General features: G+C 53.9%; 2 protein-coding genes across 2 annotated transcripts; both read right to left on the minus strand.

The window, feature by feature from the left end:
* Positions 1–157: 157 nt before the first annotated feature.
* Rhoc (ras homolog family member C) lies at positions 158–3,162 on the minus strand. Its single transcript, XM_078027029.1, has 4 exons — positions 3,007–3,162; positions 2,000–2,120; positions 1,604–1,734; positions 158–755 (listed from the first exon to the last, which is right to left on the minus strand). Exons 1-4 carry the CDS (start codon positions 3,160–3,162, stop codon positions 582–584), a joined length of 582 nt encoding a protein of 193 aa, XP_077883155.1. The 3' UTR covers positions 158–581.
* A 5,755-nt stretch (positions 3,163–8,917) lies between these two features.
* On the minus strand, positions 8,918–14,733 carry Ppm1j (protein phosphatase, Mg2+/Mn2+ dependent 1J). The gene is made up of 10 exons (XM_078027027.1): positions 14,369–14,733; positions 12,935–13,049; positions 12,150–12,437; positions 11,750–11,868; positions 11,174–11,258; positions 10,196–10,314; positions 9,933–9,996; positions 9,668–9,775; positions 9,373–9,524; positions 8,918–9,233 (listed from the first exon to the last, which is right to left on the minus strand). The coding sequence occupies exons 1-10, from the start codon at positions 14,692–14,694 to the stop codon at positions 9,086–9,088; spliced, it is 1,524 nt and encodes a 507-aa protein (XP_077883153.1). The 5' UTR covers positions 14,695–14,733; the 3' UTR covers positions 8,918–9,085.
* Positions 14,734–16,263: the final 1,530 nt, after the last annotated feature.

Below are 16,263 nucleotides of genomic sequence, written 5' to 3' on the forward strand. Positions count from 1 at the left end.
CATCTCTGCTCTAAGACTCCACCCTTCCACCCTAGTCCTGCCTTTGCCAACAGGGGGCCAGTCTGGCAAGCAACTTGGAAATGAAGAGAGAGATGGGACTCTGGGCTGGTAGCCAAGATGGGAACCAGACAAAGGAAACAGGAAGCTGCCACACACGTGTTGGAACCTGTGGCCTTTATTCATGCCCCCCACCAAGTGCAGTCAGAGACAAGGCCCCTGCCCAAAGGAGAAACCCCAATCCACCTACCCTAGAAATGCTCCTCTGAGCCAGAAGTATATAAAGTGCTGGTGTGTGACCATCCTCTGGGGAGGGCCAAAGGGAGCAAGAGCCCTACCCCTGGACCAAGGCAGCAGGGAGAGGGACTGCTCGAGAAGGGCAGGGCACAGGCCCAGCTCCCAGAGGACAGGGAGGGAGGGCAGGCCTGCCACCACTCTGGGGGCTAGGGAAACGATGCAGTCCTGGGCAAGAGGGAACTGGAAAAAGGAGCCTTCAGCATGGAGTCCTAAGGGTGGAGCTCAAGGGCAGGTGGGTGATCCCTAAGCCCCAGTGAAGGAAAGGGGCATCAGGAGCCGTGGGGATCTCAGAGAATGGGACAGCCCCTCCGGCGCTTATTCTTGCGGACCTGGAGGCCAGCTCGAGTGGCCATCTCGAAAACCTCCCGCACTCCCTCCTTGGTTTTGGCGGAGCACTCAAGATAGCCAAAGGCACTGATACGATTTGCCATATCCCGGCCTTCCTCAGATCGGACGGGTTCCTGAGAAGACAGAAGATAAGGCAGAGGAAGCTGGTGGCTAGGTGCACCTGTCACCACATCACCCATAAGTATAGTAACTATAACAAATACCTCCTCCAGCTCTGAGCCCACAAAGCATCCAGGCCCCGGCTGCCCCAGGCAGGGATCTAAGCCTCATGTTTACATTCAAAGTTGTCCCCAGACTAGCCCCTCCTCTCCCACCTAGTCACAGACCCTATGGTACACATATGTTTGGCCAGAATGTGTGTCGGCTACCTCCTAAATGACCTACCTTCTCCATCATCCCCCCAACCCATCCTTTGCCTGCTGTCTGCAGTTTAAAACCTTGCCTTATATAATTATCCTCTCAAGATAGTCTCTATTCCATATCCTGGCAGCTTCCTGTAATAAACTGCTCCTCTGGTCAGTGGGCCGCTTAGTAAGACCCTGAATAAGCCAGCTCCCTCGCCCCCTAAGCCTTTCTTCAGCCATTGATGATGCCCTTCCTCCCCAGGTACACTGATGGCGCAGTCTGCATACCCCAAGTGAAACATAAGCTGTCTCCCCGTGGACAAGGACTTCCTTATTCATCTTAGTAGCCCCAATTCCAAAGACAGAATAATAAACTGGAATAAATGAAAATGCCAAGTGACCTTGGACAAGTCACTTCATTCTCTGATCATCTGATTTGATACTGAGGTTCCTTCTGGTTCTTAGCAGGGCACACATGGGAGAGGAGGAGGTAGATATCACTATGACTGCTTAACACAGGATAGTCGGCTGAAGAGAGAGCTCCTTTCTGCCCCAGCCTGCAACCCCTCAGAGGGCACCTTCCTCCCCAGGGTTCCCCACCAGGCAGCCCTACCCACCTGCTTCATCTTGGCCAGCTCTCTCCTGGTATGCTCATCTTGCCTCAAGTCCTTCTTATTCCCCACTAGGATGATGGGCACGTTGGGGCAAAAGTGCTTCACCTCCGGGGTCCACTTCTCAGGAATGTTTTCTGCACAGACATGTCCCAACAGGTACCTCGGCTTAGGCATGTGAGCCCTGGTCTTCCTTCCCATAGCGGTCTGAGGCTGATGGTCTCCTTCATACCTCAAAACCCCATCCCTTGTAGTGTATTCTCCCCCAAGCCCTTCCAAGCACCGGAGATGCCACAACAAAAGAGCCAGTAGGGCCCGAGTGGCCCTTGAGACTCCATCCCCACAGCCTCTGAAGATGGCTGACTCCAAAGGGTCTCCACCCCCTCTCTCCAAAGTCCTCACCCAGGCTGTCGGGGCTGTCAATTGAGAAGCACATGAGGATGACATCTGTGTCCGGATAGGAGAGAGGCCGCAGACGATCATAGTCTTCCTGTCCTGCTGTGTCCCACAAAGCCAGCTCCACCTGACAAACAATGCGTAGCTGACCCCAAGGGCCCCAACCTGCTACCCAGAGATCCTCTCAAACCACTGGTCCTGCTGTGTGCCAGGCACCGTATTAATCACAGTCACAACAAACTCAGATGAGTTTTTCTTAAAAGTTCTAAGATGTAAACTGGGTGTACTGGTACATACCTATAAACCAGCAACGTGGGAGGCTGAGGTAGAAAAATCACCAAGTTCAAGGCCAGCCTGGGCAACTTAACAAGACGCTGTCTCAATTTGTTTAAAAAAATAAAAAGGGCTGGGGATATAGTTTGGTGGCAAAGTGCTGCTGGGTTCAACCCCTAGTAACCCCTCTTCCACTAAAAATCACTAAAATGTGTTTGACTTTTGTGGTCTCAAATGAATTGCTATCGTGAATACCACTTTGATTCTCACACTCCTTTGGGGTAAGTCATGCCATCATCACCATTTTGTGGTGGTGGGGAGTTTAAACCCAGAAGCAAAGGGACTTGGCCCTGATTACAAAGCGAGTATGTGATAGAACCAGAGGACATATCCAGGGATTAACTCAGAGCCTCTTGCATGCTAGGCAAGTACTCTACCAGTAAGCCACACTCCAGCCCTTTTTATTTTAGATAGGGTCTGGATAAGTTGCCCACACTGACCTCAAACTTGTGCACGACCTTCCTGCTTCAGCCTCCTGAGTAAGCTGGCATGATGGGCACGTACCACCACACGTGACTATATCCAGGTTTTCTAAAAGTGCAGTTTCATTTCTCAGATTTTACTTGTTCCCACAGGAAAATAAAACAAAGATGTGAGTGAGTGGGTGGTAAGGAAGGACACACTACGCATGACTAGGGGCAGGGTTCCAAGGCAGGATAGGAAAGGGATCTTGGCCTTACCTGCTTGCCGTCCACCTCAATGTCTGCAATATAGTTCTCAAAGACAGTAGGGACGTAGACCTCTGGAAACTGATCCTTGCTGAAGACGATGAGGAGGCAGGTCTTTCCACAGGCACCATCCCCCACAATCACCAGCTTCTTTCTGATTGCAGCCATGGCTGGGGCTGGCAAATAAGAGGCAGTAGGGATTTGGGGAAAAAAAAAAAACTAGTAGTCCAAAAACTGCTCTGTGGCCTCCAGAACCTCCCCACAAACCTGGGCAAAGGAAGAGAAAACAGAAAAGGGGGCTTGCTTCGGCACATTCTTGCCAAGCACCAATCCTGTAGGAAACAGAGTTTAAGATTCCTAATTTCTGGGGCAGGGACAGGTCTTCTCCAATGGGTTAAAATATAGCAGGAGGTAGAAGAACCCACTTGGGAACCATGACTTTCAACGTTATCCACTCAACGGAGGGAAAACACTCAGCAAGGTGTTCAGGGATGCCTCCAGAAAAGCCAGCTTTTATCTGCTTTGCATAGTGGAGTCATGAGACAGATTTCATTTGTAACAAGATTTTGATACATTTAAGGTTTAATAATTGCTAAGGTGTAATCTAGAACAGATTGTCCCTCGGCTGGAGTCACGCCTGCCTAGTCACAAACAAGGAGTCCCTCTACAAAACCAGAGACTAGCAGAACCACTTACTGGGTGGCTGATAGGTAAGAGAAGGAATATGTATAAAGCCCCCAGGTGCCCTCTCTTTGTTGGGTAATTATTTCCCTCAGGTTCCAGTGGCTTGTTAGGTGAATGGTGCACTTCCCATTTTGACCAACAAGGAAACTCACTGAGGGTTAGATAATCAGAGTGTCAAGGGCTGGGCTATATGTCTCCAGAGTCTCTGCCTTTCTACATGTCACCTCAGAGGTGGAAAGGAGAGCAGGAGGAGGAAAATCCAGACAGAGGACAGTGGCAGCAGCCAGCAGCTTCTCTGACCCACCCCACCCGGTCCCCAAAGCCCGGAGTCACACAAAGGAGGCTCAGTCCAGGCAGTGCCCACAGCTCACATTCGGGCAGCCTGCCTTCCTCCCCCCTTCCTCCTGGGCCTGGTGGCAACACTAGGTTACTCAGCCCCCAGTAGGGGACAATGACTACACTGTAGGGAGTCACGCATCCACCACAGCAGAGGGACAGAATAATCCACTAGGGAATCACCTCCACCCACTCTGGAACAGCCCCTTTCTCCCTCGGTCCAGCTCACTTTTATGCCCTGCCCACCCCTCCCTGTGACTCAGGGCAAGGAGTCAGCTTCCCAGGGTTAGCATGTGTCACCAACACACATGAACGAGCAGTTCATCACACCTGCAGTTCATCACACCTTCACAGCTTCCCTCACTTCCTCCTTCCCCGGGGGAGGGGAGCCAAACTCCACCCAGCTAGACTCCCAGGCCTGCAGTCAGGGAGAAAGAGAGGGTGGGCTCTGGAGCTGAAATGAAATCTAGGCTGTTGGGAAGAGGGAGGGAGCTAGAGCCTGGGCTGGGAGGAGCCCCAAAACAAATGACAAATGAGGACCAGTCCCTGCACCAACTAGGCAGGGAGCACAGGGTATGGAAGGTAACCTGATCTCCGCCTCAAACCTAGTTTTTTCTCAGTCCCACATCCTGTCATGCTGGGCTGAGCTCTTCTAGTCCCTGCATTCCACCACCTCACTCTATAGCCTGGGTCTGCTTTTTAGGAAGCAGAATACTCCAGCCCCAGGCTGTTTCTCTTCAACAGTGAGATGCTAGGCGGCCCCTCCCTCTCCTCACTTACACATTCAGAAAACTGAGATGTGGGGGAAGAGGACATGAGTCACTGAGAATTTATAGGAGCCACTCTCCAGATCACAAAGGGGCTCTTCCTGATACCCCAAATGACAGGGAAGATGTGCCCTGCCAACACATCCCTTCCAAACAGGGGTTCCTTGAAGTCTACCCAGGTGACTGACACTAGGATTTCTTCCAACTCCCCCACCTACTCCCATTAGTTCAACTCATTCAGCTGTGTAAACAGGGGCTGCGCTAACTCCAACCCCCGGGCAGTGCGGATAGAGAGCAATCACTACCGATCTACCAGTCACTTAGGCAAGAGTGCGCCACTGCCATCCCCCAGCAAGGCAACTGGCACCAGATGGTGGGAGGCAGAGGCCTGAACTCCAGGACAAGGACATGAATTAAGTGACCTGGAACCCCCAGCTCAGAAGACTTTCCCTCCAGGCTCTGGTTGGGCCAGAAGAGTAAGCAGCCCAGGCCAAGCCAGGGCACAAGGCCCAAGGCCAAGATGGCACGGACAACAGCTCCCTGTGAGAGGCAGCCCCAGAGGAACTGCCCCACTGACCCTAAAAGGGGCAACCCAACCCCACGCAGAGACTGAAGTGGAGCTGGAACCGAGCCTGGAACTTCTGGCGCCTCCCCCGAGACAAGATATGTGGATACGTAGCCATCTCTCTTCTTAGCCCACTGTCCTCGCTCATTCTCTTGATTTTCCCCGAAGATCCAGTGGCCTCCTACCCGGCTCACTTCCCCTGAAGTTTGGGAAAGACTCACTCTTCAGGTGACACCTCTTCCTCAACTTTAAAGCCAGAACCCAGAGAACTCTGTGCCCCGGGCTCCCCAGCCGACACCCCTAAGATAAATCTTTAGCCTGGCTGGGGAGTGTGGAGGGTGGATTCCTTCACACACTCACATGAACGAACACACACGGGCTGGATCCTTCCCAGTCTCCCCTACCCTATGCCCCAGGCAGGTTCCAAGGACTGTCGAGGGCGGCGTCCAACCTCCGCCGAGCAGTGGCAGCCCCCAAGGGTCACACCGCGCCCTTGTTCCCGCCATTCCACCGTCCGGGCCCGGGAGAACTCCCTGCCCATCCCCAGCACCGCAGGCCAGGTCCGCGCTGGGCCGTCCAGCCTGGGGCTAGCCAGGGCGTCCGGGCTGGGTTCCCTGGCGGAGGGAGATCAAGGCCGCCCCCTAGTTCCGCGGGGGAGGCTCGAAGAAGCCGGGAGGGAAGGGAAAGGGCTCGGATCAGGACCTCGGCAGGAGAGAGCCCCGGCCAGGCCGCTCCGGGGGCCCCTCGCTGCAGTCCGGGGAGGAGCCGAGCAGGCCGGACCCCAGCGCAGCCCGGACGCCGCGTCCCAGCGGAGGGACCGCGGCCCGCACTCCGGCCCCAGCCCCCTCGCCAGCCCCGCCCGAGCTCCCGGCGAGTGGGGAGCAGGAAAGTCTTCTCCCGGGAACTCGTTCCCGGGACGCCCTTCTCCCCCGGCCCGGACCCCCGTACCTTCCGCTCCGCCGCCTCCAGCTGCGCGGCCGGTGCCGGAGGCTGAGACTGACCCGAGGGGCCGGCCCCGCCCCGCCCTCCTTCAGCGCCGCGGCGGGGAGGGCGGGCCCGGCAGGGGGAGGGTCGGCCCGGGGGCGGCCCTTGGCTCGGCCCGCCTCCGGCCCCAGCCCCCGGCGGCCACAGGTCGCCTCTGCTGCGGCGCCAGGGTTGGGGGCGCCTGCCCCGGGCTGGGGGCGAGGCTGGAAGGAGGGTCGCCGGAGCTGCCAGGACGGCCGAGGAGTGGGCGGTGACCGGAGCGGGTGGGACCCCGGAGGACTCGGCCTCCGCCCCGCCTTCCAGCCCCTAGGCGCAGATCGGCGTCGAGAAAGTTGAGAGGCGCTCGGGGTGGCGTCAGGAAGGGCCACTGCTGCCCTCCCGCGGCCAAGCCGCACCCGCTCCTGCCCCACCTGGGCGCCCGCGCGGGCCAGGGAGTGGGACGTGGAGCGTGCAGAAGACCACTCTCTGCCACCAGAATCCTTTCGGAGCGAGCCCAGCCCGACTTCATCCCTAGTCTGAAGGCCCTCCAGGACCTTCTGGGACCTGCAGACCCAGACCACCGTTCTGCCTCGGATTCCCTTCCTTCCACTGCCTGGAATTTCCCTGAATCCAATTTCTACCTACTTCTCCAAGGGTACTCTTGGAAGTGCTTCTGGATCCCCAACCAGGAGTACAGTTCCCACTCCTATTATATTATTGTGCCCTTGGTGACACACTTAGCCCCGTCTGATGTGTTACATACCGTATTTACCTACACGTAGATCTTCCTTGTAAAAATGTCTGAGGAGGTGGACAAAAGGAGGAAGAAATCGAACATTTTATTGACTTGCATTCTAGGCACTACATAACTCAACCTTTTTAAATACTTGTCACAATCCCTTCGGGGGAAGTATACCCATCTCCTTTTGCCTGTAAGGAAACTGAGGTTTGAAGACGCAGCTTAGCAAATGTTTGAGATTTCTGACAGCAAGAATTCATACAGTCAGGCCTGTGTGACTCCAATGCTGGTGCTGTCTTCTGATGCCTACCTTGCTCCTCCAGTCTTCCCCTCCCCTCGTCTAGCACAGTGTGTGGGACATGATCGGTTTTCAAGAAATATTTGCCGAATGGATGCATGTTAGAAGTCTTACAGACTTTAAAGATCTGAAGTACAGCCAACACATTTGGTAAATGAGCAAACTGAGTTCAAGAGCAGTTTGGTCCCCAGGCCTCTTAATCCACTCAATAGTTCACTCAGTGTGAAGTGAGAGCTATGTGCTGAAGACTGATTTATGCCTTCAAATAATTTACAGTCTAAATGAGGAATACAGACAATCTCAAGATATCTAAGGCTTATGGAACCTGACTCATTAACCATTTCAGTCCTCACAATAACCTGATGGCCTAATAGTGTTATCTCCATTTTACTGAGAAAACAAATGGGGGCTCAGAGATTGCAGAGTTGGTGTTGGGTCTGGTCCTAGAATTCAAACCAATGGACTCTAGAGACCTTGCTCTTAATTGCCATTTCCCTGTGGACAACTCTTGCAGGCAGACATATAGGAGGCATTTGCTGTTGGGGGGTGGAGAGAATGCATTAGCTGTGGGATGCCCAGCCCTGAAGAACAGATGAAGTATTCAAATTAGGTTGATGTGTATATTTTAAATAACAAGTTGAAGCTACTACAGGCCCACGGAGTCATGGGAACTCCCCAGAAGACAGTGATGGTAATGGAAGATGAGGCTGGAGAAGGAAACAGGAGACAGACCATGAAGGTCCTATGTGCCATGGCCAGGAGTTGACTGTGAATTTTGCTCAGATGCAGCAAGAAGCTGCTGGAGTTAGGAAACAAATATAATGAATAACTAAGGAGGTAACAGTGGTAGTGAAGATAAGTGGGAAAAGGTACACACACACACACACACACACACACACACACACACACACGGATACATAAATGTATATATTCAACAATACAGTCATGCATCATTTAGTGATGGGATATAAGAAATGCATCATTAGGCAATTTTATTGTTGTGTAAACATCATAGAGTGTACTTACACAAACTGAGAAGGCATAGCCTACTACACACCAAGGTTATATGGTGTGTACCATCATAAATGCAGCTCATTGTCATCATATAGCACATGATGGTACTTAGTGATTGATTAGCATGATGAAGAGGAAATTAAAGGGTTACCAACTCCAAGGTTTCTAATTTGAGCAGCCAAGCTGATGCCCTTTGAGAAGACGAAGTAGGAGAAGAAACATGCTATAGGGAAAATAGTGGATTGAGGTGTGTTGAGGTGAAGTGCCAGTGGGCTTTCATGGAAATGTTTGGGAGATGACGGGTATGTATGAATGTAAAGCTCAGGAAAGATCTGGGAAGAGACACCAACTTGGAAGAAACATCAGCAGATGGATGAAGCTACAGAAGTATCTGAGAACACTCATGGCAAGTGAGTGGACTGAGGAGAGGAGAGGGCAGAAAGAAGAACCTGGGGAAAAAAAATTCATTTTTGGACTGTCCTGATGTCCTTTCTACCACCACACAGAACTTTTCCTTAACTTTTAGTTTCTAATCAAAGCAAGTAAAGACACACACCTTTATCCACCGGGTTTATTTGCCAAGAGCTGTAATTCTGGGTCTAGTGGATATCCCTTTTTGGGTTAAACTGCCACTAAAGGGTCAGGGAGACAACTGCAGAATTTGGGCTGAGAGAGGGGTAAGCATGGAGAGGCTGGATGGTGGTGGGAGGGATGGGCTGAGCCCCTCAGGAGTAACTGCCCGGCCCTCCTAGGGGGATGACGAAGACCGAGATGTCATCCCCGGAACCCAGCTTGTTGTTAGGGAGACGCCAGCCACGGTCCCGGGGGGTGCCCCGGGCCCCCAGGACCAGAGCTTGGGCCAGAGCTGTATACCTGCCAGGAGCACAGGTGCACATTCATGGATATGGGAAGATAGACACAGAGGCCCACATGTGGGTCCCCAAGCATGGCTTCCCTTTGCCCTTTCCCTCGCCAGTGCCATCCCCTTACCATCATGCCATGCAACCCCTACCTGCTGGGGTCATTGGGTTCATAGGCCGACAGCACCCTGTCCACCGTGGCAGCTACCTCACAGTCATTGGTGACATCCCACAGGCCATCTGTTCCCAGGACTAGCACATCGTCTGGGCAGTGCTCATACTGTGTCAGGTCATACACTCGAACCTGGTGGGGAAAGAGTATCGGGAGGATTGAGGTGTAGGGTGTGCTGGACAGGGAGCGTGGGGGATAAAGGGACCCTGGATGAAAGCCAGCTTGAGACCCACAGAGGAGGGAAGGTATAGTTAAGGGGGGCCCCATCAGCTCACCTCAGGGAAGCAGGAGAGGAAAGGCTTGATGGGCAGGGTGGAACTGCAGACCTTAAGGTTGTGGTCTCCCAATCCCCGGGTTACCCCAATAGTGGCCATCACGCGGGCCTGAGGGAAACATGGAGGGGGACGGCTGTTTAGTCCTCTGCCAGGCTCTCTGAAACCACACAGCCCTCCCACCCCTACCCTCAGGTAGAACCTCCACCTCCCTAGACAAATTGTGGTGGGTCCTCCTGCCCTCTCCCACCTCTACCGGGGAGTTTACCTTTTTGCCCTCCCCACAGACCAGAGGAAACCTGAGGTCCTCCAGCTCGATCTTTTTGTAGGCCCTGGGGAGGGGGGGAGTAGAGGCATCACCTAGGCATCAAAGCCCCTCTCTTCTAGGAGCTGGACACCCACACACAAACCCCTTAGAAGGGCCCCATCCCCCAACTCCCAGCCTGGCCCAGCCTTCAGCTTCCCCCTGGCTACTGGTGAGGGACTGGTTGGGTTGCCATGGGAACGACCCAGCTCTGAGGGAAGTGTTACCAGCCAGTCATGTTCTGGTCCCGGTACAGCATCCTCTGCCCCAGCTCCTTGGGCTGAACTCTGCGGGGGAACTCAAGGTGGGTGAATTCACCACCCAGCAGCTCTGGTTTCAGGAAGCCCTGGGGTTGAGAATGGCCAGTCAGAGCAAAGGGCCAGAGGGTGTTACACTCACAGCGTACCCTGGTACCATACCTAGATGATGTTAATTTTTGTTTCTTCTTTTGCAGTATTGGGGATTAAACCCAGGGGTGCTTTACCACTGAGCTACATCCCCAGCCCTTTTTAATTTTTATTCTGAGACAGGGTCTTGCTAATTTTTTGAGGCTGTCATTTGAACTTATGCTCCTCCTGCCTCGGGCTCCCGAGTTGCAGGAATTACAGGTGTGCCACACTGTACCTGGCTCGATGAGATTTATTATAGCAGACCTTTAAGTAAAGGTCCACATGCTACACACTATTCTGATACACACATTAACTCAGTTAACTCTTCAAAACAACCCATGGGGCAGGAGCCATGACTGCACAGAGAGGTTAAGGAATTGTCAAAGGTCACATAATTAGCAGAGAACAACAAACCAGGATTCAGTATCCAGGCAGTCCAGTTCCAGAGCCCAGGGGCCTTTTCTGTTCCCTCCCCCCACCTCTGATTTTACTTCCTTCCTCAGCTGGGGCCACAGTGGGTGCTCCAAGCCAGCTCAGGCTCCTTCCTGTACCATTATCCCCTGGGCTCAGCCCTGCACTTAACAGCCCACACAGCTTCCCAGGAAGCTCCCAGTAGGGAGTGTTTTGTGTTTGGTGGTGGTGGTGGTGGTGGTGGTGGTGGTGGTGGTGGTGTGTGTGTGTGTGTGTGTGTGAGAGAGAGAGAGAGAGAGAGAGAGACAGAGAGACAGAGGGCTGGGAGTGGTTCTCAGGGACAAGAGTGCAGAGAGGCACAAGAACCAGTAAACAATGGGGGTAGGAAGTTTGGTTCCTACTTACAAGCAGCTGAAGACGCTGGCGCTCAGTCTCCGGGGTAAACTCCCGGGACATTGGAATGATTTCACCATTCCGGACAATGATGGCCCTGCCCAGAGACAGAAAAGGCCTGGCTCTCCTCAGCCCCCTTCATGGATAATTCCACAGGGACCAGTCCTTCCACTTAAGATCCCTTACCCAGGACTCCATCTTTCCTCTCCTTGTGGACATATCAGGCCTTTCTTTATATCTATGGTCCTCCAAGCTCCTTCAATCTTTGGGGTTTCTTTAAATTTAATTTAATTTTTTTTTTACAGTACTGGGGATTGAACCCAGGGCAGCTTTATCACTGAGCTACATCCCCAGCCCTTTTTATTTTATTTGAGACCCAATTTATTATAGGGTCTCACTAAATTACTGAGGTTGATCTTGAGCTTGGGATTCTCCTGCCTCAGCCTCCTGAGTTTCCGGGATTACAGGCATGTGCCACCATGCCAAGTCCAATATTTGACTTCGAACCCCACGACCTCACTCTTCTATCCCCCCATCCTAGAGAGTATGGCCCCTTGTAGCCACTTTTAAAGCCCTTCTCCTCCATACCTGCTGTCACCTGCATTGGCCACATACACCTTGCCTAGCAGGTACACCACAACCAGCGCACAGCAGCCCCCCTCCACTTGGTGGCCACGACGCTCCCGCTCCCGGGCCATCTGCTCATCCTGCCAAGTGAGGGAGGAGAGTAAAAGAAGAGTTTGCAGACACCGAGTCGCCCTCCCCACTCCTATCTGCAGAAATCATCAGGCACAGCCAGACCACAACTGGAAAATAGTGAAACACATGGGGGTAACTATCCCTTCTGCCTCCCCTCAGAACCAAACTCTGCTCTGGCTCTCAGTGGTGTTGTAGGTTCTCAGGGTCAGTCCCTGAGGCCACCGGGCTCTCACACAGAGTTGGCCAGAGTGTCTGCCTAGCCAGCCTTTGGCCCAGGCCACCCACTCACCATGAGCTGGAAGGCATTCTCAATGGCCCCTACTACCAGGCTTTCATGGGTCACTTCCTTCTGTGAAGACCAGCAGGACTGAGGACCAATCAAGTGAGAAGAATCAGAGCAACCTGGGGTCCCTGAGGTGCCTGGGAGGCAGAGGGGAGGTGGTGAGGGGTCTTGAAGTATTTCTACTAGGTCCTTTAGTTGCTCGCGGATGTGGCGATGCAGGAGCCGTGAGGCCATTTCGGCAGCTCCACCACCGGCATGCCCATCAAACAGGCCCCAATAATAGAAGCAGAGTCCCTGGTGGAGGAAAAGTTGAAGGTGAGTATATCTGTGTGTGTGTGTGTGTGTGTGTGTGTGTGTGTGTGTGTGTGTGTGTGTGGTATAGGGAGAAGAACAAGACTATAGGCATCCAATAAATATCAGAGAGGTTGACATTACAGGCAAATTAGATTTATTCACTTATTCACCCAGGGCACACCATGTGTCAAAAGAAAGGAGAGCCTCAAAAAAGCCAAATTCTGAGGATAAAAGATGCAAAAATCAGCATCAGTGATTAATTAAATTATCCATAATTTAATTACACAAACATCTACATTTGAAGTAGAAAAGTAAACATTCATCTGACATGGCAGGATTCAATGAATCAACACCACATAAGGGTTCTGTGGCAAACACAGAAAGCTAGTGAGTTAGGAGACAGTTCTTCCACGTCTCAGATATGAAACCAGATGCCTGACACCCCTCAGGATGAGTGTCTGTGTCTCCGGAGGCTAGGAGAGGGGGTGAGGTCTTACCTGGCTTTGGCTAGGTTCCCTGGGGGCCCCGGTAACACTCCTCCGTCCTTCCACATACACCACTTCACAGCAAGCCTGGTCCTCATTGTGCCGGCTCTTGCCAGCGTTGATGACCCTGCCAGGCCAGAGTGACCACATCAGGTTGGACACCAGACCAGGTCCTGGAATAACCCCTACCTTAGACACATACACATCCTCCGCTGTCGGCTGGCCAAGCTGAGAAAGGTCACAGCCACCTGGGATCCAGGCCAGAGAGAAAAGGAGCCGGGAGAGCTGAGGAGGAGTACTGTCTGGGTGGCAGGCCCTACTTCATAGAAAGGTAAACAGTAGCACCTGCCTGCCTCAGTTCCCCCCTTACTTGGCAAAAGAGGATCCCTCAGGGGTTCTGCTGGAGGAGGCAAGATGAGGGTAAGAAGCTTTATTTCCCTGCAAGCCGAGACCCTACATTCCACCTCCAACCTCCATCAGTTCTCCCAGTACTTTGTCCTCAGCACCCCCACAACTCATGGGCACACCCACCCTCACCCTAAAACTAGCCAGCAAAAGTTTCTGCCTGTTTGGCAGTGAGGAAGTGCTTCAGCCCAGATCCGGAAAGAGGAACTGAGAGGAGAGTAAGAGTATAGGCCCACCTGGACTGGGAAGGAGCCACTTAACCACAAACTTCTCCCTTGGAGGAAGTTAAAAGAGGGCGTGGTGGGGCCATGGGACCACCAGCCACCTTTCTCAGCGATCTCAGTGTCCCCATCTCCCTCAGGGTTAGGTTTTCTGGTAGATGCATTAAAAACACAGGTAGCCTAGGAGCACTGGTCAAGGGGTCTATTTCCTTGATCTGCAGCACTAGTAGGTCCACCGGGAGAACGCAGTCCAAAGGGTACCCTTCCACGGCCGTGGGCTGCCCCCTCCCCCACCCTGGGAGGCCGGCGGCCTTCTGGTGTCGGGCTATTTCTGGGTGTGGAGGGGGAGGGGAACGGTAAGAGGGACAGGGAACTGGGGCTCTAGGGCTGGGAAGCTGCTGATAGTCTTTCCAACCGCTATCTCCCGTTAGAAGGAACTCCGCTCCTCTTTGAACAACCGCCCCCACCCCGCAGTCCCTTAGCCTCTAAACTGCCCAGCCGCGATTAGGAACTGGCCAACTCATCCTTGGCAGAGCCCCCCACCCCCCACCCCCCAGCTCTGGGAGACAACGGGGGTTTTGAGGCGAGAGAGTGATCAACGAGTTACAAGGTCCCATGAAAGGTGATTCAGGCTGCACCCGATTGGAGAGAGGGCCCGGAGGGGGTGATGCCCGAAGCCCGGAGGATAGCAAAGGTCCCGGGAAATGGGGGGTTCCTGGCTCCGAGCGCCGCACGGGGGGCGCATCCTTGGAGCGGGGATGCAGAGTTGGGGAGAGGTGGTAGTCCCATCCAGGTCTGGGTGCCCCGGGAGGGCGCTCACTCGGCGTAGCCAGTGCTCCAGGGCAGGCGGCGGCCCCTGTCCGGAGGGCTTTGCACAGCCCGGCCCGCGTGGTCGTCGGCGCGTCGCAGCCCCCCGGGACTCAGCTGCAGGAAGGTCGGTCTGGAGAAGCTTGCGCGAGTCTCTACGGTCTTCGCGGACGCCCCGCTCTCGCTCCCTGGCCTCGCTGGAGGGCTCTTGGGCGTTTCTGGAGCGGCGGCCGGTGGCGCCGAGGTCGTGCTGGGCAGGTCTGGGGATTTGGGGCGCGGAGGTGAAGCACCCCCGGAGCTCACCAGGTGCGCCACCGCCGAGCGCACCCGGTTTAGCATGCTGCTTCCCTGCCCCGCCCTCGGCCTGGCCCCGCCCCGCTCAGGCCCTGCCCCTAGGGCTCGGCGTGGGCGGTGCTTACCCCTGTTGGTCCTTTGAGGCCATTGGCTCCCTGCCGGGTTGGGGCGGTGCGGGGCAGAACTTCCCCTAGCTCTAGGCCACCCTGGGAACCGCCCCACGGGCTCCCGGTCTCTTCTCCACCTCATTCCGGCTTCGTCCTGCCGCAGTTTCTCCGAGGGAGAAGGGTTTGTTGTGGGAAAGGTCTGAGAGCCGGAAATTTTTACTTAAGTCGTGCTGTAGGAGAGACAGCAACTAGACCGCCCTATTGTGACGAGGGTCGGGGAAGCAGTCTCCCCACGCCTGGTTCAGGGTGGCCAGGCTGCCTTCAGGGCAACGAAGCTGATGACCTCAGAGCGAAACAGCCGCTTCGGGGCCACTGGGTGTGAAACAGCTGGTGTGACAACACCTCTGGAGCTGCTGGAGGGAGAGCGAGAGCAGCGAGCTGGTGCAGAGTGGAGGCCCTGGTAACCATGCAGGTCACAGCCCATCACCTTGGATCAGAGAGCCTCGGTAAATTCCTGGGCTCTTGACGGTACTGTTAACTCTGAGGCCACTGCCACGTGTGGGAGAGCGGTTGTCACTCATACCCCACTTACTTTCTCAGAACCTTCCCCGTACACCCAGATTTAGACTTCTCATCAGTTAATAAGGATAACAATGTAATATAATAAATAAATACCATTTATAGAAGACCTACTGGGCAGTGGGCCTTTGACAAAGCACATTCTATACACCAGTTTATCACGCCCATTTTACAAATGAGACGGGACTGGATGCACCTGTCATTTAATATGACGTGCCCCCAAGAGATCATACGGCCATTGAGAGATTCGTAACCACGTCAGTCTCCTGATACCAAAATCCGGTTCTGACTTGAGAATAAAGTTGATTTCTCTGAATCAGGGAGGGAGAGTTAGGAAGAAGATGACAGCCATGAGAGGGATGGGGTTCTTCCTCTGCCTGTCTCCTCTTTGCGCAGAGGCTGGGGAGTCCTGGAATGCTGGGCAAGTTCTCTGCCGTCAGGGGGAGACAGAGGCCAGGTTAAACTCCTGCCTGGGTGGATTAAAAGCCCACTTGCTTCAGGACTGAAACTAGACCTAGCACCAGGTGGGATGCTTATTCTTTCTGCTTTCTGCCTCCTGAGGGAAGGTGGTACTGACCTGACCTGGGAAGAGCTCTATTCCTAAACACGGTATCAGGGAATAGATCATTTTAGGTCCCAGGTACACCCACCCAACACACAGTTCAAATGAGGTCAAGGTCTCTGTGCCCTAATGCAAGTTGGGCTAGCCTTCACCGGCCATTGGAATCAGGTTCATTATAGGGTCCCTACCTCTGGGCTCTGTCCACTGAGTGCTTCCTGACAATACCATATTCTGTCCCCCAGGCTAAACTGTGCTCCCAGAAGGGGTGGCTTTCCTGGCCTACAATGGTCACTCAGGTGTATGGATTTGCTGTAATTATGCCCGAGATTTGGGCAGAAAGCCAGAGCAAATGAAGTCACAAGAGGG

This window comes from Ictidomys tridecemlineatus, chromosome 11 (assembly GCF_052094955.1).
Source record: "Ictidomys tridecemlineatus isolate mIctTri1 chromosome 11, mIctTri1.hap1, whole genome shotgun sequence".
Taxonomy (NCBI): Eukaryota; Metazoa; Chordata; class Mammalia; order Rodentia; family Sciuridae; genus Ictidomys; species Ictidomys tridecemlineatus.

What these genes read in the sequence shown, in the direction of transcription:
- Rhoc (XM_078027029.1), bottom strand. Translation starts at nt 3,162, where the DNA reads ATGGCTGCAATCAGAAAGAAGCTGGTGATTGTGGGGGATGGTGCCTGT. An exon ending in TGACAGCCCCGACAGCCTGG is followed by an intron (nt 1,735 to 1,999) that starts GTGAGGACTTTG and finishes ATGTCTGTGCAG; the next exon opens with AAAACATTCCTGAGAAGTGG. An exon ending in AGCTGGCCAAGATGAAGCAG is followed by an intron (nt 756 to 1,603) that starts GTGGGTAGGGCT and finishes CTGTCTTCTCAG; the next exon opens with GAACCCGTCCGATCTGAGGA.
- Ppm1j (XM_078027027.1), bottom strand. Translation starts at nt 14,694, where the DNA reads ATGCTAAACCGGGTGCGCTCGGCGGTGGCGCACCTGGTGAGCTCCGGG. An exon ending in GCCAGCGTCTTCAGCTGCTT is followed by an intron (nt 10,315 to 11,173) that starts GTAAGTAGGAAC and finishes TCTCAACCCCAG; the next exon opens with GGCTTCCTGAAACCAGAGCT. An exon ending in GAACCCAATGACCCCAGCAG is followed by an intron (nt 9,234 to 9,372) that starts GTAGGGGTTGCA and finishes TGCTCCTGGCAG; the next exon opens with GTATACAGCTCTGGCCCAAG.